The 24015-nt window shown below is 39.0% G+C and overlaps 1 protein-coding gene across 1 annotated transcript in view; it reads left to right on the top strand.

Moving 5' to 3' along the window:
- EEFSEC (eukaryotic elongation factor, selenocysteine-tRNA specific) overlaps window positions 1-24015 on the top strand; it is a 116849-nt gene that overhangs the window by 49558 nt on the left and 43276 nt on the right. The window contains exons 5-6 of the mRNA XM_017732510.1: window positions 3870-4511; window positions 18426-18582. Of these exons, the coding sequence (XP_017587999.1) occupies window positions 3870-4511; window positions 18426-18582 (799 nt within the window). The remainder of the gene's footprint in view (window positions 1-3869; window positions 4512-18425; window positions 18583-24015) is intronic.

Below are 24015 nucleotides of genomic sequence, written 5' to 3'. Positions count from 1 at the left end.
GGGGCAGCACAGATGACCGGCTTTGGTTGGCAGGGGGGTGGGGTTGGGTGCATCTTTATATGATTCTGCAAATTTTCAATGTATTTTAAATTAGGATAATGTTTTCTGAAAGAGAATTAGTCAGGATCCAAACTGCTCTTAAACTGGCATTTGAAACTGTGAAGACCATGAGCAAATGTATCAACAGGAGCCTCATCCAACACTGGAAAATACTTCTGTGTTCATACTCCACTGCAATGTTTGTCCTACACATAGGAATTACAGCAAACTTTCTGTCGTGGGAAGCGATACTTTTCAATTGTATATTGCTTAATGTAGTTGAACACTGAGGAATGTGGCAGATCACACCTTATATTCTGATACAAGCCAGCTCTGTACGCCATGGTTGAGAACTGCAAATCACAATTAAAAAAGATTAATCATGTGAAGTGAATATTTCAAAAGTACTTGTTCATTCTCCTTCTGATCGTTGTTTATGGGCTGCATGTCGAATGCATCAATCCTAATCATTTGAGTTAATTTAAGAGGAGAGAGTAGGCATAACACTGAGGAAAGTTTCATGGATACCTAATTAAAAACAAAGATGTGTTCTGAGTATATGCACGCAATGTGTTTTATAATCACATTTTTTTATTCTTAAATGTTATCTAAATTCTGTTAAAGATATTTCAGATTAATATATGTAGACTGTTTCTGTAATACTTTCATCTGTTTAGGTGGGTAATATAATAATAATACATAAATAATTATATATATAATAATATATAAATATAATAATTGGAATGCTAATAATAAAGTCTTTGTGACTTCATTTAAAATAGAAAACTAGACAGTTCTCTTGTGCATCTTCTGGTTCCAGTTTTGTTTTGAGGAGTGACACTGCTGGTAGATTCCTTAGTTCTTGCCAATTTATTGACCCCATCCATGGTTGTAGAAGAGGAGAGATTTACTGCCAGTATTATCACGTGTGAAATCACAGAAGTCTTTGAAAATGGGTTGGGCTGTTATTTTTCATATGGCAGTTTAATTCTTGTAGTGCTTGCAATGTCTCTGAAACACGTTTAGAAAACTTCGGGTTTTTTCCGTTTTATTTTTCTTCTTGGAGTCCGTAAACATTACTTGTATCACCATTGTTGCAACTGTAACAATGATTGAAACTGGAGAGGGAGGGGGAGTGGATGAAAGAAGGAAGGGTTTGGGAAAGGTTTGATTCAAGCTCCTGTACTTCCAACCTTTAAAATTACAATTATGTAAGTCAGTAGAAAGCTGGAGGTAAATGCTAAATTGTTTCTCTCCAGTTTATCTATATGGGTAGTACTGCTGAGGAGGTTTAGCTAAAGGGATAATGAATATATTTGAGGACAAAAATGCTTGAAACTGAAACTACCAAGTATTTACAATGGCCTTTTAAGTCTGTTTTGACCTTAATTAATATCTTGACGAACTATTTTGGTTTAGGCTTTTTTAGTGAGGGTTTTTTCCTCTTACACGAACATACTTCTTGATCTCCTTTCTCATACTATTTTGTGGATTCTTCAAGAATTCACAGGCATTGATGTGGCATTTGATTTGAAAAATGTTATAACAATAACATTATAATCTGTAAAAGGGTGTTTCTTTTGGTTTTGGTTAGCAGCCAGAGGCTCAGGGAACCCAAACAATATTTGTAGTGGTGAAACTCATGGGTATTGTTAGTTGTATAATTATGATTTCCAAATGGAATACAAGGTTTTTGTTGTTTTCCAGAAGGCATGTAGCTGCTACATTTTTTCTCTTTTTTTTTTTTTAACAGCTTTCTGTATATTGCCTGTGACCATTTTTTGCTGACTTATTTGGAGGCCTCTTTATATTTCAGTTACTGAAGGTATTAGTTCAGCCAGAAGACTTTCCAGCTGCTCCTCTATTTTGATCTAAGTTTATGCAGTTTGTTCTCCTCCGAGTCCAGTGATGTTGGGAATAGGCATAGACAGATTATCTGGAGCCAAGTGAGATGTCCTCCATACAGAGCAGCAGGCTTTGTAGGAAAGGAGAAGGTGAAAAACATTGTTTTATTTCCACTTACTCATTGCAGCTAAGATGCAGGAAAAAAGCTGATATTTTCAGTATTATGAATTACTGAGTAAATAGCTCCGTGATTAAAATAATTAAATTCCCTAGACTATATTGAACTGTCCAACCTAAATGCTGTGCTCTGACACTGTGTGACATCTGAGGATGAAGCCCAGCACTGCTGAGTCCAGTCCTTTGGTTTGGCATTCTCTTCATCAGTGCTTGCATTTTTTGTTTTTTTTTTACTTTCAGGAGTTAGAAGATAAATGGGTGAGCTGGGATTAGAAGATGGGCTACTAAGGGACATGCAGTGGTTGGAGATTGATTTAAGAACAGTTCCAGCTGAGTAAGAAAATAAAGGCTTGAATGCTGAGAGTTGCACAGTAGCACTTGGCACGAACCTTTTCGATAACTGGAGAATTGATGCTAAGTAAAGGGAGAGGGAAGAAGAAACTATACTGAGAGTTGAGATCTGTCCTAGCAATGTTGTTGTTGTTCTATACGCTCACAGTATAATCTATTTTATATAGATAAAAGCATACTAAAAAAGTTATCTCTGGAATTGAGCATTCTCATGGTGAGTTCAGTTCTTGGATCTGAATGTTGAGGTCTCAGCCTTTTAAAAATCCTGTATATAACTTTACTGTCATAAGGACTTTTGTCCAAGTATATAATATTTATTTAGGAGATAAATATTTTTTTTATTGCCAAAGATATAATTTCAGTATTAAAAGCTACCTAATGTAGGGACTTGAAGCAGAGTGGTTACCTATCCAAGCACCCAGCATTAGCACAAATGCAACAGGTGGCTGTATTACCAGAAAAAAATTTTGGTTACATGCAACTTGAGGGGATAGGGATACTTATTAAGGGTGATGGTTTGCTGAACTGAAAAAGAAAAAATGCCAAAATGAATCCTTGTTAAACTAAACCGGTTTAGTCTGATCAAGCTCAGCCTAGACTGATCTTTAAAAGCTATTTAATTCTTGTCCTCTTCTTGAAATAAATATTACAGTAGCAAGCTCATTAAGGTCAAAGTTTGATAGCATCTGAGAAATTTTGGTATAAGTAGTGTTTGGCGCTTCACTTTTCCTACAATATTCCTGAGATATGGAGCCCCACATTTTGGTGACAGCAATGCTAGCTATATATGAACATTCAAATCTTCCTAAGAAGGCCTTGAGGATTTTCTTTCTTAGTATATGGAAAACTATAGACTAGGAGAGGGTAGGCTTTTATATTACTAATTATTTTGCAGGGATGGTTCGTAGGAGTTCATTGTGCAAACACATTACAAGTTTTTTTTGCTCTGAACATTTTACAGTTTAATTCAACTATGTCAAGGAAGTGTGTGAAGGGATTTTTATGGAAGGGCTGGGAAAACAGGCACATGGGTGCATGAATGGGTATTGTAGTGCTATACTTCTGATGCTGCAGATGCTTGAGGGAGTATATTTAAGCTATTCCATGGTGTGGGTATGTCTGATTATTTGCAGATAGTATTGAGGGCACTGCAGCACAGATGATGTAAGTATTGACATAATTGTGGTCATGCCAATCTTCCAGTCTCATGAACACAAAAAGAATAAGGTAGGGGGTACAAATATGTGGTAACTTTAAATGATGGAGTTCTCAGTCTTTTGGCTTTCTACTTTTTGAGTTGTGGACTCTCCTAGAAGGTCACTCATCTTACAAGACAGCAGGCTGTCATATGTGGCTGATACATCACCATATAAGTACATATCATGTGACATAAACATGTATGATGCACTCATGTGCAATTAATTGTTTCATTCTTTTTGTTCCCCTTTCATCCGTAGGTGACAAAGAAGGTCAAGTCCATGCAGATGTTCCATACTCCTGTGACTTATGCAATGCAGGGTGACAGAGTGGGTGTCTGTGTGACCCAGTTTGATCCCAAACTGCTGGAACGAGGCCTAATTTGCACCCCAGATTCACTTCACACCATCCATGCTGCCATAATTTCCTTGAAGAAAATTCAGTATTTTCGAGGAGCCCTTCAGACTAAGGCCAAGTTCCACATCACAGTTGGTCATGAAACAGTTATGGGAAGAGTGATGTTTTTCAGTCCAGCCCCTGCTGACTTCAATGAAGAAATTCAAGAAAATGTTTTTGATTTTGAAAAAGATTATCTTTATCAAGAGGAATATTTGTCCAAGGACTTGGTTTCTTCAGAGGAGAACAAAGAAAATGACCAGGCAGGAGAAGTCCAGCTCCCAAAACAGCAGTGGGCTTTGCTGGAGTTTGAAAAACCAGTCACTTGTCCTAAACTGTGTCTTGTGATCGGCTCTAAGCTGGATACGGATATTCATGCCAATACCTGCAGGCTGGCATTCCATGGGGTACTGCTCCAAGGCATGGAAGACAAGAACTACACAGAGACTTTCCTTCCAAAGCTGAAAGTGTACAAACAGAAGCACAAAGAAGGACAAGTGGAAAGGGTAAGCTGTCTCTCTAATGCTATACACGGGAACTAGAAATACTTGTCCTGTGTAAGTACATATGTTGGTGGGCTACAGAATTGTCACTGCTGTGTTCCAGAGCCTTTACACAGGTTTTTCTGATGTTCATATACCAGATGTATTACATCTGGTCTCCTTGCAAACAGAAATCACTGTTTAAAGGGACTGGTTTATTCAGTGCAATCCAGTATTGAGTAATTTGAGGCTGGTTTTTCACTGATCCTTTTGAAGTCTGATCAGTGTGTTCCTCCCAGAGACTGGCTTTGTGCACCTTTCTAAGTGACCAAACTTCCAGCTTTTCACTGACGTCTTCTACACAGTCTGCAGTACATTGAAAATATAAAGACAGTAGAAAACACAAAGTAGCATTTGATCAAATAACACAAAGAACACAAGTGATTATCTCTTTGTATTTTTACATTTTAATAAGTAAGAGCATTTATTTTAGCATGCAAAAAAAAAGCAATTTCCTACAGGATGCCTTACAAGTGATAGCATGTTGACGTTGGAATTGGGTTCATGACACGGAGAACTTAAGCTGTGCCTAAGGCATGTTGTTTCTATGTCACACAGGTAGTAATCATCATCATCATCATCATCTGCTGTAGTGCTTGTATTTTGACCCATCTCAGTGTGGCAGAAGACAGAGGTGCTTGGTGGAGGAGTTAGCAGCTACAGTGGAAATGAAAGTGGATTTGTTTGTACTCTGCCATCAGTGTGGAGAGATGTGCTCTTTAGTGGTTTGGTGTTACATTGATGGCATAGGTTCGGCCTTGGTGGTAGTTACCCTTCAGTCAACAGTGGGGAATCACTTGTTTGTACATAGCGTAGTGGAATTTTTCATGATGAATAGTTTAGGTGGAGATGTACAATATATAAATGACTTAATTGTTTACCCCTTAATGAACAGAGTTGATGCAAACTTCAGCGTTTGTTTACTTGATGTATTGGTATGATCGGTGATCTATTAAATATTGGATAAAGAACTCTTTTAGAGTTTTTTCCCTAACTCAAACTTCGTTGTTTGAACAAAATGTTTAGCATTCTTCTTTTCAAAATTCTATAAAGCTGAGTTGAGGATTGCATAACATCTCTGCTTAATTTGCTATAGAAGACTAAACACTTGGCATATGATACCATGTTTGCAAAGTATAATGCAAAACTTCTTGAATATTGTTTGTTTGCTTTACTAATTTAATAGTAGGAAGATTCCTGCTAGGGCATGATTAGTGAGGTTCTTCAAAATGCCTCCCTAAATTAATTGATCAAATAACCAATTCATATTTCTTCCTTTTTTTCCTGAGGTTTCTGTTGCATTTTTAGCTCAAAAAAAACCCCCAACCAAACCACAAAATGAGTTTCTCCTTTGAATTTCCACTTCTGATTTTGGCGGCCTTTTATTTCAAAGGAATAACAGACCTGTGGCATTGTGTTGGTTTTTTGGATGCTGGTTTTGTCAGTAGGAAGGGAGGTAGTTAGGAGGGAAATGTCTGTAGCTTTCTGAAAATTTTATCTTTATTTATATGAGTTATCTGAAACACCCAAAATCTGCAGTCACTCCTCACAATTTTGGTAGCAGGGGTACTGTCTCCTTTGTTTGATGTGTCCAGCTGCCTTTCTTTCTAGCTGGCAGAGATACTGAATCAGAACTAGGAGTCCAGAGTGTTCTGAGCTCGATGCTGCGGAGAAGCTCTAGACCAAATATATGTCTGTCATTCTTCTGGCGCTCTGGAGCTTTCTGAACTCATGAAACATTAGCATTTATCTTGGCTAGAGATTGACTCACTTGTGTGTGGCTCATGCTGCCAGGATCCAGTGAGACCTGGCTTACAATAAGAATGGGAACAGAAGTTTGTGTGAGCCATGGAGACATATGCTTTTCTCTAACTGAGGTGAGCTGGTCCCACATTCTTTATTTTTACTCCCCATACATGGCACTGATCTATGGCACTTGAAAACTTGCCGAGTACCAACTGTGTGAGTTGTCTGATGGGGTTTAACAGAGTTTGCTGTTAGCTCTGGTCATACAATTTCAATTGTTTTTATTTAGTGTTATTTTCAAACTGTTTGCCAGTTTATATATTCTGCTCTTGATTTTACTGTGTAAATGATGGAATAATGTTAATCAATTACACATACTTTATTTTCTGGCCCAAAAAATAACCAATGAACATGGGTTATTTAATATTTGACCAACAGAGTAATTTATTAGGCTATGTTAGTGAACTGTTTTATCTTCCTGTGCCTTTTAAAATGTAGATCAGGGAGGTTTATTGTTTTACCCTGCTTTTGTCTCACAGTGTGCCCTATATATGTGCCTTGGTCACTGTGTGTATGGATACTCATTGGTCCTGTAAAGGGACAGTTGCCATCAAAGAGTTTCTGCAGCTTTGTTTGCACCCAGATTTTGCCTTCTGTGGTACTGCAGATGCTTGGAGCTGGCATTTTCCCTGATGCATGCTGAAGGGATAATGGAGCAAATAATGTAAGAAAGGCTCATGGTGTAAAGTCCCAGGAGCACTCAGGGACTTGGAAGAGTTGGTGGGAAGAGGATTGTGCCAGGTATAAAGGGCCTGCTGGGGAAGTACTTACAGCCGAGGTAGCTGCTGGTTAAGTCTGCTTTGCAGAGCACAGCAGCAGGAACAATTGGGTGGTACAGAGACTTATTTTTGTACACAAAGTCACCAGCTAATAGAAAATCTGAATCAGCTGGTTCCACCCTGCTGCTGATGGATGGCTGGAGATTAGGATCGCTGAATTTAGGGTGTCTATTCTTGGCACTGATACAGGAAAATTTCTTTCTCTGTTGAGCAAGGAAGCTCCCCCCTCCTCACCTTCCCTGGGGAGGCATAAAATAATAATAATAATAATAATTAAAAAATACATGTTACCTTTACAAGAACAGAACTTTTCCTTCAGAGAATACTGCTGGGGAAAATTAGCTGCATAGCTTCCTGAAAGGCTGGGAGAGAGGGAGGCAGGGGCATGTAACGTCCGCCTTCCCAGGTTCGGGATAGAAACATGCTCCCATAACTGGGATGCAGTGGAATTCAATAGTGCCCATTTGTAAAACATTGCTGCTAATCTGATGTGGGGTCTCCCAAGCCCCCCTGCTTGCTGCTGGAATTAAAATAAATTCCCTGCAGTTTAACTACCAGTTTACCCAGGAGAAATCAGGCATTTATGGTTTGGCTTTTTGTTCCTATTCTGATTACTTTCTGAGCACTGATGGAATAGCAAGAACTGTAAATTCATTATGTTTCAGCATCACGGTATTTTTCTCATGTGCCCCTTGTGCACAGAACCCTTCTGGATTGTAAGGTTTATTTTTTTTTAATAAAACAAGAATATTTATTCTCCAGCATTTTTTTGTCTCTCTACAAGGAAGTGTGACAGTTTTCCTGTTTCACATAGAAATCAAATCCATGGAAACTATGGCATTTACTACACCGTATTTTAAAGTAAAAAATCATACTTAAGCTAGCGAACAGTCTTCAAGTAGTACATTTTACATGAAATCTTATGCCTAAGCTTCCTGTTTTTTCTCATCTGCTGAAGTAATGGAAATGTTCTACAAAAATTCAAGTACCCTGTCATTGCATTTTTTACTGCTCACTTTTTCCTTTTGGTATCTTACTTCTCTAATGCCAAGATGGAGTGGAGCACTGGGAGAGAAAGAATCAAACTTGACTACTGTTGTTCTTCAAAATCTTTGTGTATGCCTGTCTGTAGTGCATCCTTGCTTATTTATTCACTGATTTTTTGGGGGAAGGAGGGTAAAGGGGAATATGTATTACTGTGGTCTATGACAAATTAGTATACAAGAAGTTAGTGTTGTCTGAGGTGCTGGGATTGCATATTGGTTATGAAAAAGTTGTGTGATTCTACTGCAGTAATGGTTTTTATCTGGTATTATATAATTTGATATTTTTGAGCTGTTATGGAAATGTGTGAATGCTCTCTCTTGCTTTAGACTGGTTTGTTGTTTTGGGTTTTTTTATGTTAAAGTAAGTATGGTAAGTTTTAAGGAAAATCAAAATACGCTATTCCATCAGAACTAAGAGGGCAGTGGCAGAGGTTTGTATTTGCTTAACTTGATGGTTTCAAAAACAATATGAAATACTAGTCCAGCTTTCCTCTTGCAGAGAGGACTTGAGAGAGGGGAGAAGTTCAGTGGGAGGAAGTTTCTGTCAAGAGCATCTTTCTGGTGTGGTTATGTGGAGACAGAGACTGTCGCCCTCTGGATGCTTTATTTTTGCAAACCCTTGGCTGCCTGACAAATGTGCTTTCAATAGGAAAAAGCTAGGCTGGCAACAAGTGGCTTGTACTGATAAAAAGGTAAAAGAGAGTGTTATTGTGAACTCCAGTGTGGCTCTAAGGAGTGTGATGTGGGATTCTTGGTAAAAAAAGGGGTAAACGAGTGTGAAGGAGGTTTTGTCCCTCTGATTTGGCATTCAGTGCTGGTGGTGGGTGTGGGCTTGCTGAGCTGCAGCAGGTCAGCAGCTCCTGGAGTTGGAGACAAATGGCCAAGATTAGCGGCAACTGTTGTCCTTCGTCTTATGCTTCGCTTCTGGAGACAAGCTGCTCACCATTCAGCTCTTCACAGTTCTGTGGGCAGAGACTTGTATTAATCCTACATCATCTCTGAAATACCTTCTTTGAATTTCACCTCTGTGCAGCATTGCAGGTTAATTCTAGTCTGACTCATGAAACAGTTACTCAGTTCCTGGGATAAATCCTTTGTATTTGTCACATTATTTGCTCTTTAGCTTCCATGAACATACAGGTTGAGTGGAGAGAGTTTCAACTAAAAGGTGAACCATAGGAGTGCATCATGCTTTCCTGCATGACTCAGATATTCTGCCTGTTTTGAAAATGTTTGCACAAGCAGGATTTGTCCTAGGATGGTTGCCACAGGGTCCTATTGTCAAGGGTACTCGTAAATCAGTAGCTCTGTGGCAGAAACAAAAGGAGAAGGAAAACTCTGCCTTGCACAGTGTGAGCTGCACCTTCTGCACTTCAGGCTTGTGTAGTGAAAAATACACGCGTGTTGGCTGGAATGGTTTCATTTTTTAAGTGTAGCAGATTGCTTGTCCTTTCTAAAGATACTTTATCTGTGTTCCTCTGACAATTAGAAGAATTTTCTCTATTTCAAAGTTTTTAATGTATCTTTCTCATTACTTGCCTTGCTCTTAGGCTTTACGTGATGGTAATCATGGTGCATGGTGTCCTGGTTTTGTTAATAGCCACTCTGTTCACAGGTTTTGTGGGTTTCTGGATAGTGAGTTTTCTTCTTGTACTCATTCTCTGGGGGGCTGAGGCCATCACATAGCCAGCATGCTTAGTTTCTAGGGATGCTTATTGCTTAATAAGAGCATGTAACTAATTGTTTGGATATTGCTGTGATCTAAGTGTCCCCAAGGAGAAACTCTTTGTTGCAAGAGCAAGATGTGAAAGCAGGGTAAGTTATCAAGATCTTTATCAGTGCATCTCTTTTGAAGCCTGAATGGAGGAAAGCTTATCTTTCAGCATCTTTAAAAAGTGTTGGGTTTTTTTCTTCTTCTTACAGCAGGATAGGAAGAGCTTTGTCAGAGCAAGTGCATTACCTGAGTGGTCAAAGGGAAGGTCTTTGTCTCCATCACTTCGCAGATCTTTCTGGCCTTTCAGAAGAAGGATGGGATATTGTGGAGACGAGTACCAGTCAGCATCTGCAGGAACTGTGACAAAATGGTATTAAATTTGTTGATGACCAGCAATGACCCAGATTGTCCCTTGGGGACCTAGACATTTTCAAAAGCAGCAGTTTTGAAAATGGTGGGTTTTTAAAAACTATGAGCCATATTTTTTCTTTTAATTCCTTATGGCTTTTTATGAGTGGAAACAGCAACATTTAGTTACTGAGCACATGCCAAGTTTGTAGTAGCTCAGCCACAAACTTAACCAGACTGCTGAAGGAGGGTGCATAGGAGGAAAAATGGACTTGCCCATGAGTGAATAGGAACATTTGACGTGATTAATTTAAGGGATGTGACCAGTTCTGTGGACATTACCTTTGCTTGAGGAGGCAGTAGGTTAATGTGGGAGTACCAGAGTATTGCTGTCTGGAAACATTCCTCGGTGGTGGATCATGCATAAGCAACACCAGTATTTTTTTCACTGAATCCTTTCCACATACCTGTAATACTAGAATTTGTTTCACAGAGTTGTACCTATAGACTGTTTTTAAAACATGTGCGACAGAAAATACTGTTCCTTGAATTTTCTTTTGCGTGGTTGCATGGTGCTGCTGTGAATGAAGAGAATTAAATTTTACCTTCTTGGATAGTTAGATTCTTCCATCAAACGTATTTCTAGGTAAAGGATGTTTCGTTGCCTTACTGGAGCTAATGTTGCATCTGTTATTTTCTTATAGTGACAGTGTAGTGCCAGGGGCATAGCAAGTAAAACCCTGCATCAGCCAGGTAATGATGCTTTCTGGGTGACTGAGGTGGGCTGTGCAGGCTGATAGGGGCACAAAGTGAGTAACAAGGCCAGACTGTGAAATCTGATTGAGTGCTGCCTGCAGGCACAAGCAGTGGCCTGGGCTGTCTGCAGAACCCTCTGTGACTCTAGCTGGGAGAAGTGGTGGATGTCACTCCATCATCTACTATAAACATGCAGACGCCACAATTAATATTTTTCCTGCTTTGAAGTCTGAACATGAGTTTGTTTGGTTCTGCTTGGCTGCTGATGGTATGCTAAATACAGTAATAATACAGAGATTAAGGCAATCAGGTGAATAAAAGTGCACAGCACATTCACTAGTTCAAATGCACTGCTAAATAGGAATATAAAAGATGCATTTATTTATTGCCTCTTGTTTCGTTTTTGAGTAAAAGAGTTTGAGAAGCTTGGTGGGAGAAGGGGGAAGGGAGGGCTTACTGCCCATTAAACAGAAATACCATTTCTGCTAAACACTGCTGAGAAAAGGATGGTGATGTTTCCTGATATAGCCTAACTCAGCATATGGATTAACACAGTACAATAAATTTGTCATAAAAGTGAACCAGGTAAGTTGCAGAATCTGTTTTCTTACCCATAGGAAAAAAAATGGTTTTTTTCACTCATCAGCAAAAGAATGGCTTGCTCCATGTGACTGGGTAGTAGAATTTTGCAAGGTTTGAGTAACACCTATGGTTATTATTTATATTATTAAATTTAAAATGCAGACATGCTTTTGAGTCTTGCAAGTGTGTGGACAGCTGGTCTTGATTTTTCTGAGGTTGTGTAAGAGTCACCTGTGGGGGAATCAGTTTGTCAGCAAGGCAACCAATACACCATTTTATTTATTGGATACAAAAATAAATTAAGAATGTTACGTAGGTTGCAAAATCAAGAACTTGAAAGTTAGGAAATACTAGATTTACAGTTGCCTATGCAACATTAATTCTGTTCCCCTGTGCCTCTACCCTGTGCACTTAATAAGGCAAGGTTCCTCTGAAATTTTTTTGGATGTGGTCGTGTAAAGACTATATCATGGGGCATATCAAAGAGGAACAGGGGTAAGGTTGTATGGACATCTGGCATTTCTTAAGTGCCCAATTCTGCAACTTACATTTATATAAAACCTAAGTTATTTAATTTCCTAGGTATTTTTAAAGTAAAAAGATAAAGTAAAACTAAACCTCCGTATTACTGAAGCATGGCCATGCCTTTGCTGTACACCTTCACTGGGGCTGGAATTGCAAATATCTGACTGTGTAGCAGAGGCTTCTGTTCCTTGATAGCACAAACCTTGTTAGCCAAATGGCAGAAGGAAGCTGTTACCCAATAGAGGTAGCAGATCCAACACTGGAGTTAGAGATCCTTAGGGGAGGGGACAGACTCAGGATATTTGTATGTCTATGCTGTGTCATGAGAGGGGAATGCAAATCTGTCAAGAGCCAGCTATCTCCCTTCCTCAGCATCAGTTGCTTCAGGCAGCTCTTTCCAGGCCTGTCCCGTCCTTGTTGCCTGCTTAATTTCCAGTATGGATTTTGTAAGCCTCTGCTCTTTGTTCCCCCTGCCCTCCTCAATCTATTTGTGGGCTGTTTCCTTTAGAAAGAAATTTAACTTACTGTCACTATACCTGACCTCCTGCTACGTGCCAGGTCTATGCAATATTCCAAATGAGACTTGCCATGTCCTACTGATGTATCCTTTTGGATGTTTAGGATCTAAGAACCTGAAATCACCACAGTTAAAATACTTGAAAATAGTTAAGAAATTGCCTGTATGTTTTTAAGTCATGGAGGTACCACCAGAGTCCTCCTGGCTGCTCAGAACCTCCTCCAGGAAGAGGAGCCCTCTTCAGCTTGGCAGTCCTCTCTGTGTCGTGCTTACAAATGCAGGTCAAGACCTGTACATTCCATCTTGTCTACAGAACAGCCCGTTTCTTGTTTTTTTTCTTGGATAGTAAACATCACAGGGTTTTTAATCTGTGTAGAAAGCCAAGGCTGGCTGATCTGGAGATGGATGGTGTAGGATGTAGTAACACTCTTGAGCCTCCTCTTTTCCATATCTGTTGATGTTGCCTTTCCCACATAACGGGAATGCAGCATAGATTAATAAAAAATGAAATCATGACACGAACCAGTTTCTTCTTACTTGGTAAAACTAATGTGTTCATTCAGACCATGTCAGGAATTCAGTGCCTGTGTTTGTTTTGGGATTCAACCCTTCTAAGCTTTAAATAGAGGTGAAGGAAACTTGGACTGTAAAGGTGCATAATGAATGAGTAGTGCCCTGTTGGTACCCTGTATGTGCCTGGAGAATGTTGTTGGGGAGGTATGGAGCTTTTAGAACCTAAAGCAGTCTGGTTGTGCGCCTCTCACTCATTGTCCTGACTCAGTACTCATCACTCCTTTTTTTTGCTGCCAGGCAAGGTTTTACCAGGCTCTAGTGGCGGCACAATGCTCAGCAAAGAGAGGGGGATTTCATGGCTGCTTGTTAAATATTCCCAAACATGATTGTCCCTTTACTCAGAAAGGCAGAGAAAGGAAAATGTGTCTTGGATACAGGAAACATGGACTGGTGAGAGATGGGACGAACATCTGAAAACCAAGTTAATGGATATGCGGAGATGTTGATGGGATGGCTTCTATGAAAACAGCAGTAATGAGACCTGAAGCTGAAGGCTTCTAGTGCTGGAGGCAGTTGCAGAAAGAAAAGTCTTTATGCTTCCGTAAGTAAGCTCTTGAGGAAAAAAAGCTGTGGCTGACCAAATAATTCTTTCTTTGTACCAAGTTGTTCACCTAGTTCTCAGTAACCAGCTATAAACTAGGAGTCTTTGTAGAGTCAAAAAAGCTGGAAATTCAATCATTGGTGCAATTCTCTCAGTTCCTTTCTCCTTCACCCTTTTTGTGGCCTCATGTACCATCATTTTCTTAACGTATGAAACTTTGTTTTAAAAAAGAACTGGAATTTGCTGCCTCAAAAATATTCCCATTTCTGACACAGAAATGGAAATTGCTTGAAACTGTTTTTTAGAAATAAATGAGCTGTCACTGATCATGATGAAGATGTCTCGAGTGTACTTTTTCTGAGGTACAAAAAAGTAATAAAAATGCTTTGTATTCTCTGTGTTAGTCATGGGTTCTTTTTGTTCCTTTTTCCTCTCCTGTTGTTTTTCTGCTTTAGTTTCAATGAACCAATTTATCAGTTTGCTGAGAATAATCCTTAGGCTTTTAAAAAATGTTTCTTTTTACACTCATATAATTTTTATTAAATCAGAAAAGGTTATTGCTTCTCTTTCTCTGTATATTTTCTAGTATTTAATATTCAGTGCTTTTACTTTCTCTGTCTTATACCTTTCCTTATTTCCCTCTCATACTGGTACCACTTGTGTATTTCTGTTCTGATCCACTTTTTCGTTCTCCTACAGATACATTAAGAGATGAGAGTTACTTGCTCTCAAAATGTGTGTGATGGATTGTTTGAGAGGGTGTTCAGATGACAGTCATTTCTAAATTATTGTAAAAAGGAGGACCTTTAACAGGCTGGACAGTGTAACTTGCTATCCTGCTCCAGGGGGAATCCCGGAGTTGTTTTTCCTTGGAATTAATACTATGGTTTGCACTGAATTCTAGCACATAACATGAACTGTGGTTTTGCAAACAGTCTAAGGCAGAGTAAGTACTCCTGAGATGGGGAGTGCGAGTTGGTTATTTTTTTATGTGAACTTCTTGGTTTTAGCACAAGGGTTATGTTCCAGAGATGCACATACTTCACCTATGGTTATAAAGCACTGTTTACTTTTTTTGTGCAAACACAAAAGCCAACTGGGAAGGGATATTTCATAAACTCAGTGCTATTGTGTCCTCTGGTCTAAGCCATAAAACAAGAGTAACAGAGACGTTCCCTTTGAACTTGAAATCCCTTTCTAAGCTGCTGATCTAACCTAAGTGAGAGGGGGAGACTATACCAGCCAGAAAATTTCTCTTCTGGGTATTTTTCCCTTCCCGCCCCTTTTCTTTTTCTAAAGTCCTTAAGTGAGTTTGATGCTGCACCTCTGCCCATAAATTTAAAAAAATATTATCATAATGTAGGTCAGTGAACTGAAACGCCACTGTACACCATGGGGGATTAAAGTCAGAGAGGCAGCCCTCTCCCACTCCTACTAGGTCATATGACAATATAAACAAGAAATGCAAGGAGCCTTCAGCTTTTTCTTGCCCTAATCCTTTGTTTATGCAGCACTTAAACTGACTTTTGGGGTCGTCTCTGTCTGGCATTAAAGCCCTAAAGCTTTTTGAAGTTTCCCTGAAGTTAATAAAATTAGTCTGCCCTCATTGCTAGGCCCCTTGCTGCTGCTTCAGAGCAGACTGCGTATCCCTTACTGTCTTTGTGGCATTTGGATTTGTAAGTTCATAATATTTTATACTGAAAAAAAGTGTTTGAGAGACAAGCAGAAAGCTCTCCCAAAAGGCTGTTCAGCTAATAGGCAAAGTGATTGCCATTGTAGATGTTCTGAGAACTCAAAGGGGATTAACTTAAAATCCCACGATTGGAGGTAAATTGCTGGTAAAGTAATTGGAAGTGTTGAGTTTCAGTTAGAGAGAGCAACATGTATTTCTCTGCCTTTTTACAAAGCACAACTAAACCAAAAATTTAATTTTTCTTTTATTTTTTTTCCTAATGTAATCTTAAAGTTCAGAAAATGAGCTTTCCTTCATAGCAATTCTCTGCTACACTCATTTATTTTAATGCAGAGACTGATCCAGTTATCTTAGTTCCTGTTAGGACAGGCATTCTCTAGTTATTTTGTCTTTGTCAGGGATAAATTGATGGTAGGCTCACCGGAGGGCATGGATGGCACAGGATGGGGTGTGTAGTATTTAGTGTGTGAGACTGAGACCTTGGGTCATAAAGATTTTATTCCAAATAGCCAGTCAGGCAAGTCACTGATCACTTACTATCTCAGCACCACTAAAGTGGTTTTGTTTCTAATGGCCTGTAGAGATGCCCAAGGAATCATGGTGATACCTACAGAACGTATTGATTGGTTAAAGGAGGGATTTTTTTTTTTAAGGAGTTGACCATTAGAGTGAAAAGAACAGTGCATCTGGAGCCCTTGGTTACTCTGCTATACTGAATGTACAAGAGCAAGACCCTAAAAAGCACCTTTCTTTATAAAAGATGAGGGTTTTTTAATTCAAAGGTTTTAAGTGAGTGTGGCATAGCTAAATGGTGATAGATTTTGTTTCTGTTCTAATAATCAGTTAAAGGTTATCATTGCTGGTTTACTCTAAGGTACATGATGCCTGTAACACTTGTTCACAGAAATCACTGGGGTTTTTTCTGTCAACCTTGCTGGGGAGGCTCTAAACTGAACCATGCTAGCCTAGTATGGTTGCTCACCCTGTAATTCCATTTTTAATTAAGTTAACTATAACTTTGAAGTGCTCTTGGAAAAATAAAAGATGTTTGTGTGGCCTTTAAAGTTGGCTTCCTGTGCCATTTGAGGGATAACTGCAAAAATAATAGATATATTGGAGATCTTCCCTGGAGCATATTGTACTGTCTGTATTTCAAGCATGGGGGGAAGAAACATGTAGCCAGCAGTGGAACAAGAGGGATGAACAGTTTTGAAATTCTTGCTTTAGGAATAAAAGATTTATAGGATGAAGTAACACTTGAATTTCTCCAGCTACTGCAACTGGAAAAAATGTAGGTTTTGAGAATGTAAGTGCTTCTTCAGGTTGGAATTAACAGCTTCTTTTTCTTCTAGTCTTCTGTTTCAGACCCAAAGAAAGGTGAGTGTGCCTGAAAGCTTCTGCTCCCTCTACCACCACCTATTATCAGGGGCTCTAGGAAGAGATACTATTCAGTTTTACATTTCAGCCAAGATGTTGCTGAGCAGTGATACTGCCATCAGTGGTTCACAAGCTATTTTGAAGCAGTGGGAGAGGTCAAACACAACAAAAAGCCAGAAATGTGTCATTTTGGGGAGAGATGAGGAGTGGATGTTCGGGTAGTGAATGTTGTTGAGGCATCTGAGTGTTTCTGCCTACAGCCTTGGCTGCACCCAGAGCAGAGCTGCTTGTCCTGCTGTCATGTCCATGTGACAGAAGCAAGAAGGGCTGTAGATATTTCTCATCCTGCATCTGGTCAGGACAGGGAGAGGTCCTGCCAGTGCTCTCTAATACTGCACAGCCCTTTCAAGGCTGTTTATAGCTGAGCAAGGAAGCTCTGTTTAAAATAAAACAAAAATGAAATTTCTGATGCTAGATTTACTACCATACTGAGATTGGCATTAAAGTAGAGGCATATATGTGTAACAAAACAATAACAGTCCTAGGGATTTGAGTCTCTGTATGCATTATAGTTTATGGAGGAGGCTTCAGGGGAGGACAGTTGCTTAATAAACCAGCAATACTTTGAGTCATCAATATTTTGAGTGCATTTAAACTGGAGGAAAGGAAGTGTTCAAAACTGGTTGTAATTCTTTGCTGTTCTAAGTCACTTTGGTCTTTAAAACCCTTAGGTGTAGCTAAAAAAGGTTCCCAAGATATGAAGAGGAGCTGCAACTTTTACCACAAAAAATAATCTTGGAAAGATTTCAGTAATATCCCCATATTTATTCTGATAAATAAATGTTCTTTCCGCGTCTACAAGGTAGAGTAACTCCAGGCGTCGGGTATACAAGGATATTCACACCTACAGGATTAGGCTCACTTGACTGCACCTTATACTTTGTAATGCCTAAGGGAGGGTTGTTTATCTTGCCTTACCCACCAACCTCACTGCCTCTTGTTCCTGATAGCTTAATTAAGAATTCAACTTGGAATGGTTCTTCCCACTGGGTTACAAACCTTGAAATTAAAATTGGATACAATGGTCATAAGGCTCTTGGTTTAACAAATCAGTATGTATGTAAAGGTGAATATTTAAAAGGCTCTATTTAGAAACACTGTCATTCTTTGGAAGTGTAGCTGTTGGAGTGCAGATCTGGAGCTAAGAGAAAGAAAGAATGTTTATGTAGGTGATAATGTACTTAGCTGTAGAATAAATAATGAAATAAACTTTTTTGTGAGCATAGGTACTTAAGTGACTTTCATGGAAAGGTTTCAAAGCAGAAAAAAGATTTTAATTAACTGATCTTTACAGCATGTTCTGATGCAGGTTTTATTCTTCCTATGTTTTGGTAAGGGAGGTAGAAGCAGAAATAGGTTAAGTCATAAAGTCTTCTATGATTTTAGACACAAATTGCCTTAAACTCAGCAGTTTAGATGACTCATCTAGAGTTTTGCTCATTTGGGGATAAATGGTTTGTCAGAGGCAGAGTGATAGAAGTTGCCAAACTTAGCATGTATCATGGATAATTTCTTGTCACTTTAGATTGTAAACTTATGAATCCTTTTTTTTTTTTTGCAGGTGATGGATGATTACAGTGTGATTGGTCGTTCGTTGTTTAAAAAGGAAACAAACATCCAAATTTTTGTGGGTCTGAAAGTGAAACTGTCTACAGGAGAAGATGGAATAATAGACGGTGGTTTTGGACAAAGTGGTAAATTTAAAATCCGAATTCCAGGTAGGTGCTTAGCAGCTAACAAATACTAATCTGTGTCAAGTGTAGAGGATGTTTCCATATTGCAAGGTAAAGTGCTACCAGTAATCTCCTGAAGTTTTGAAATCGGCTCATACCCAGTTGGAGCACTGATCTGGTGGGGACTGTACCTCTTCTAATTATGTGATGGAGGCTGTGACTTAGTGTGAGACCGAATGGCCTGAAGCCACATCCCCTGCGTCAACAAACTCAGGTCTCAAAATGACTTCTTGTTAAGTGGCAGTAACACAGAAATCATGCTGTGCCCAGAAAGGTTTGTGGTAATCTCTCCTCTCCTAATGTATGTGAACAAGTAAAAGAAAGCAAACCTGCAATCATTTTTACCTGTAGCTACTTATTAAATATAGTATATTGGATGCAAGTTCCTTAAATTGGCTGTTCTGCATGTTATTACCTAACTTGCCTTCAAGCAAGACCTGCTTGATAAATGGGTTTTTGGACATCTTGAGAGTTTTTTATTGTTCATGTCTCCTGGTTTTATAATATTACGTACAACGGTATTTTTCATCCTTGGTGAATTACAGGAAGGATTTATGCCTCTGTAGGTTAGAGCATGGGAGATGACGGGTGCTAGAGTTTGTAAGTGTCATTACTGTTTTGGTTTTTTTCTTTCTTTTAAGGCAGGAGAGTAGTTCTGAGCCTTTTCAAAAGGCAATAATAGGTGTTGCATTTAACTCAGATTGCAGGATAAGATTTTAAAGATACGGGGCAGTATTTTTTGTATTTCTCTTGTGTCTTCAGCCCATTTGTCACTAGTTAATCCCCCATCCTCTTAGGGAGATGAGAAAGATTACTTCTGTTGAACAAGTGGAGAAAAGAAATTATTATGTTCTATGACAGCAAACAATCAACATAGCAATTGACCTACAGAGAAAGGTGAAGTTCCCTGATTTCTTGCAGAAGATGGTCTATTTTCCATTTAACTTAGTGTGATGCAACTGCTCTAATTTTGACCCTCTGCAAGTTTCCTTTCTTCTTCCTATTACAAGATAAGATTTTCTGACTATATAAAATATCTCATGTGTTCTATCCTAGCTGTACTTCTAGTTTTGTCACCAAATGCTAGACTTTTCAAATAGGTCTGAGAGCCTAATTAGCAAAAATACACATTTAAAGAAAAGGTTACACCAGATACATGTTTGCTTTTAGTTTTCTGGTATAGAAGAGCTTGTAGGGATTCACTGAGGGTCCCTTCAGGTAGGTGATGAAATGATGCATAGATGACCTTAGAGCTGAAAATCAAGATGATGTCTTGCTTTAAAATATAATTATGTAATGTTCTTAGTAACTTTTCTCTCCTGGAGGCAAAAATTTGATGAACAAAAAGAACAGGAGGATGGCATTTACATTGCTATTTCTACATTTTTGGATGGAGGAAATGGTTCTTCCTGGGACAGGGAGAAGCCTTATAAGGAGTCTTTGGCACCCTTGTGGATGTAAGCAGGAGCTGTAATTGTGAACCAGTAATAACATGAAGAAAATAGTATATAGATTTAGATAATGGCATTTTGCTCTGTCTGTTGAGTTAGTGGGAAGAAATGATAGCTTTCGCCAAGGTGTTCATTATCTAATCTTGGTTACACTCATCTGATGTTGAACAGCAGACCTTGAAAACAGAGGACCCTTTATGGTTTGTTCTTTCAATGAGAAGGATATGTAGCAGAATGCTAGAATTTAATACCTCTCTAAGGTAGGCAGAATAATACAACTTAGTTTGCTTTGCTTTAGTCTGGGTCAAACTTGGGTACTCTTGTTGTCTGGAAAGAAAAGGCAATAGGTTAAATTAAGTCAGGTTAAGAGTATCAAGGAATGGGAAAGAAGCACAGGATTTGAAAGAGCCTGAAAACCTGTATCTTTAAGAGTTGCAGCGATTTGGGTGTAGGGGGAGGGCCATTGCTGTGATGCTGCTTGAGTCAACTGCAGTTCACATTCCTTTGTTAGATCAGTGTTGCTTTTTTAATGTGTCTGCATCCTGTTTGTGGGTTGGGGTTTTTTTTTAATTTAACTGGTCAGACTTTTCTCTCCCTTATCCCCCAACCTATGCTTCATCCTTGCCTCCTCTCATACAGTCTCTTACAGATTTTTTTGCAAAGAGCTTTTTAAAAATTTTTCTGAAGTAATTTTTCTGTGATTCCTTTGGAAATGTATCAGAGTGGGAGGGAAGGGAAGGAAATGTCCAGGTTAAAAACTGCCTTGTACTGCCTCAGCCTGGCATTCAATCAGTCCGCTCATATTTAAAACCAGTCTTGAACTCTGGAACTGAGTTAGCTTGCTCAGCCAGTTGACCTGATGATAGCTGATGGCTGGTTTTAGAAACAAACCTCTCCATAGCAGTAAAAATTAAGTAGATGTGTCAGAGATTTGTGTCCTGACTACTAAAGGTAATGACAGACCATGGCATGCCTTAGGGTGTTGCATGGTCCCACTGGTGCCAACAGCACCCACTCACACGAGCAAGTGTTGGGCTCCCCTGATGTTGTTCCAGACTCACTTGGAAGTGGCTTGTGTTTGCTTACAGATCAGCCTGGGAGCATTGTCTTATGTCATCTGTGGGCTGTAACTTGGCAGACCACAACTGGGAATGGCAGAACGTGGATCTGTTTCTTATTCTGGCACTGCTTGTGTGCAGCAATAAGGCAGATACTTCTCTCTGCTCTTCTGCTCTGTGAAATGGGGATAATTACTATCCATTCTGGAAAAAAAACCCAAAATAATGAAATTCCTGATTTAGATTTGTTCCAGGCTTAGAGCATTAATATTTATTGAAAAGATGTAATTATCTTTCTTTAGATTACAAAAAACAAATCTAGAGTACAGCATGCAATTGGTAGTTCCTCAGTTGCTGAGAGATGTCAGTAGTTTGGAAGAAATTCAGGGAAGAGCAGCAAGAATGCTGGAGAGGCTGAAGGGATTGATTTATGAGGGAAAGAAGATGAAAAGAAATGCATGAAACTTGGTTAAATGATGTCTGAGCAGGAGATATGATTATCTGCAAGTATTTGAAGAACATAACAGAGAAGAATCCCTTAGGGTGGTCCAAGGAGGTGGAAGCAAAGCTTAATAACATGAAATAAAGCAAAATGTAACTTGGCTATTGAGAGATGTTACTTAGCAGAGATGTCGTGCACTGCCAGATCATCTCTGCAGAGGAAGATGATGAATTGCAGTTTGACAATACTCATGTGTCGTTTGCCTGGATGTTTGCTCATGCAGGGTAAAATGGGCAGGCAGCAGGGTGGTGGGTGAAAGTACGATTTATTTTTCATCTCACTTCTGGTTTTGTGTCCAGGCATGCTTTTATTGCTTGAATGACAAGGTACAACCTACTTTCTAGAATGTTTGCACCATCATCTGAAAGAAAAAAGCCAGTATTTGCTGGCAGATCTGCTGTTCTGTAGGGCTCCGTTGTGGAGCTGTTTGCGCTTTAACTGAGGGCAAAGTTTCAAGGCCTGTTAATTGACAGGATGACGCTTCCTTTCCAGACTGGTTGCATGATCAAATGCATAAGAAGGGGGACATAATCTCTAAACTCACAAGAGAGTTTTGCTTAGTTTAACAAGGTGCTTAAAAAGCAAACAGGATTTGAAAGGCAATTTAAACTACACTGCTTTTAAAGTTATTCTTTGTGTGGATGAGGGAGCGAGCTACTGATGGGGCACTGCTTGCTGAGGTGGGTGATATGTGGCAGCTGTTTTAGTTGTAAATGGAAGACTGTATAGGGTAAATGAGTGAAAAGTATTGTTCAAGAACAAGTTTGGGGAGACAGGGACTGTATGTTTAAGCGTCTTATTCTAAAGAAGATAAAAGCTAACAATGACAGTCTTTGGAAAATGCTTATTTCAACATACCTTGCACCAAGGAATGTTGTGCCAGCTGATAAGAAATTTAGAGGAAAGTTCAGCAAATCATTTTGAGTAACCTAGTGCTAATTGTGGATTTTATTTAACTGTCTCTCACCCAAGAACTGACCCTGTAAAACTCTTCTTGGTTTGCAAAATCATGATCTGTTGATGTGTGTCTTGACATCTTCTAAGAGATTGACTTTCGATATGCCCATTTCTTTGGTTTTGGCTCATTGCATCTGTCTTGTGCTTGATTATTGTAAAACTTAGCAACTTTTCAAATTTAATTGGAGCATGTGTGATATCTCAGGCGTGGTTCACTTTCTTTTCTGTCTAATTGCTAGTGAAGTGTTCATCCTTTCTGAGGCACTGCAATGTGTTCGATTGCCATTCTTCTCTTTTTAACTAAAAATTGCTATACATGACTTAGTTAAGAGCTACCTTATTTCTTAATGTGAAAGAAGCAGTGCATATCTAACACTCCTTAGAGCTGAACACATTTCTGAATTGAGGAAATTTAAATGTAATAAAAGACACTTTTCATAAGAGATACAAATGAGAATATTGGAGTACAAGCTTTGTAGCTTTGCTGTTCTTTTTAGCCATACAGGATAACAGGAGTTTTAAGTTTCTTATAACAGGTGAAGACAAACTGGTTTATGACTTTGTCTTTTGTTCAGTAACTTTTTGCCTTGCACTTGAGAGAACAAGTCCATTTCAGTTGTTTCCACTGCTTGTCATGGTAAGAGGGATTGAATGTGCCATAAAAGTCTGTTCTGAAGTACCAGCACAGATGTGCTCCCTAACCCAGGACACAGCACTTCTGGGATCCAGCTGTGTTGGTATAACATGACATAGAGGGGTCAGAATTAAGCAAAGTGCCTTGTGCTTGAGAATTCCTTGTATTCTTATGTGTGGAATCAAGGGTAGAAATGCAGAATATGTTTCCCTTTCAGCATATTGTGGATTTGGTGCATCTTTGGTGGTTTTTTATTTTGCCACTTTTTTCATTGGATGAGATCCCACACTGGCTTGCAAAGTACTTAATGACATAGTGGGAGAGCTGTGATGTAAGAGCTGTACATGAACAGCACTACTTTGCATAATTTCAATTCCAGTTAAAACTGAGGGTTTAAAAGTGGAATTCAACTTTTTTTTTCAGTATTTTTTAGCACTTAAGCAAGGAAGTTGACTAGAGGTTGAATAGCATGAGGGAAATTAAAGGTATATGAAGATTGAAAAATGCAACAGTAAAATAATGTGTGTATCACGTTGTCTTCTGTAATCTCCTCCTTAAGACCTATCTTAATTGTATTCTTTTTTGATATTTAGGTTGTTTTTATTACTATTCAAAGTGTATGTCACTTTGTTCAGGTAGGTCTCAACACCCCAGCATAGCTGGCATTTGTGGAATGTTACTTTCAGGGTTTTGGGTTTTTCTTAACAACTGTAGGAGACAAACTTTAAATGGTTCACTGTAGATAAATGTCAAATTCCCAACTCTGTGATTTAGAGGGTACTCCTTACTGACATCAGCAGGGATGGGGCAGGCGAA

The sequence above is a fragment of the Corvus brachyrhynchos genome, unplaced genomic scaffold, assembly GCF_000691975.1.
Source record: "Corvus brachyrhynchos isolate BGI_N302 unplaced genomic scaffold, ASM69197v1 scaffold4, whole genome shotgun sequence".
NCBI classification, from domain to species: domain Eukaryota; kingdom Metazoa; phylum Chordata; class Aves; order Passeriformes; family Corvidae; genus Corvus; species Corvus brachyrhynchos.
Note: the sequence above shows the minus strand (reverse complement) of the source record. Positions and strands in the feature narration are given on the sequence as shown.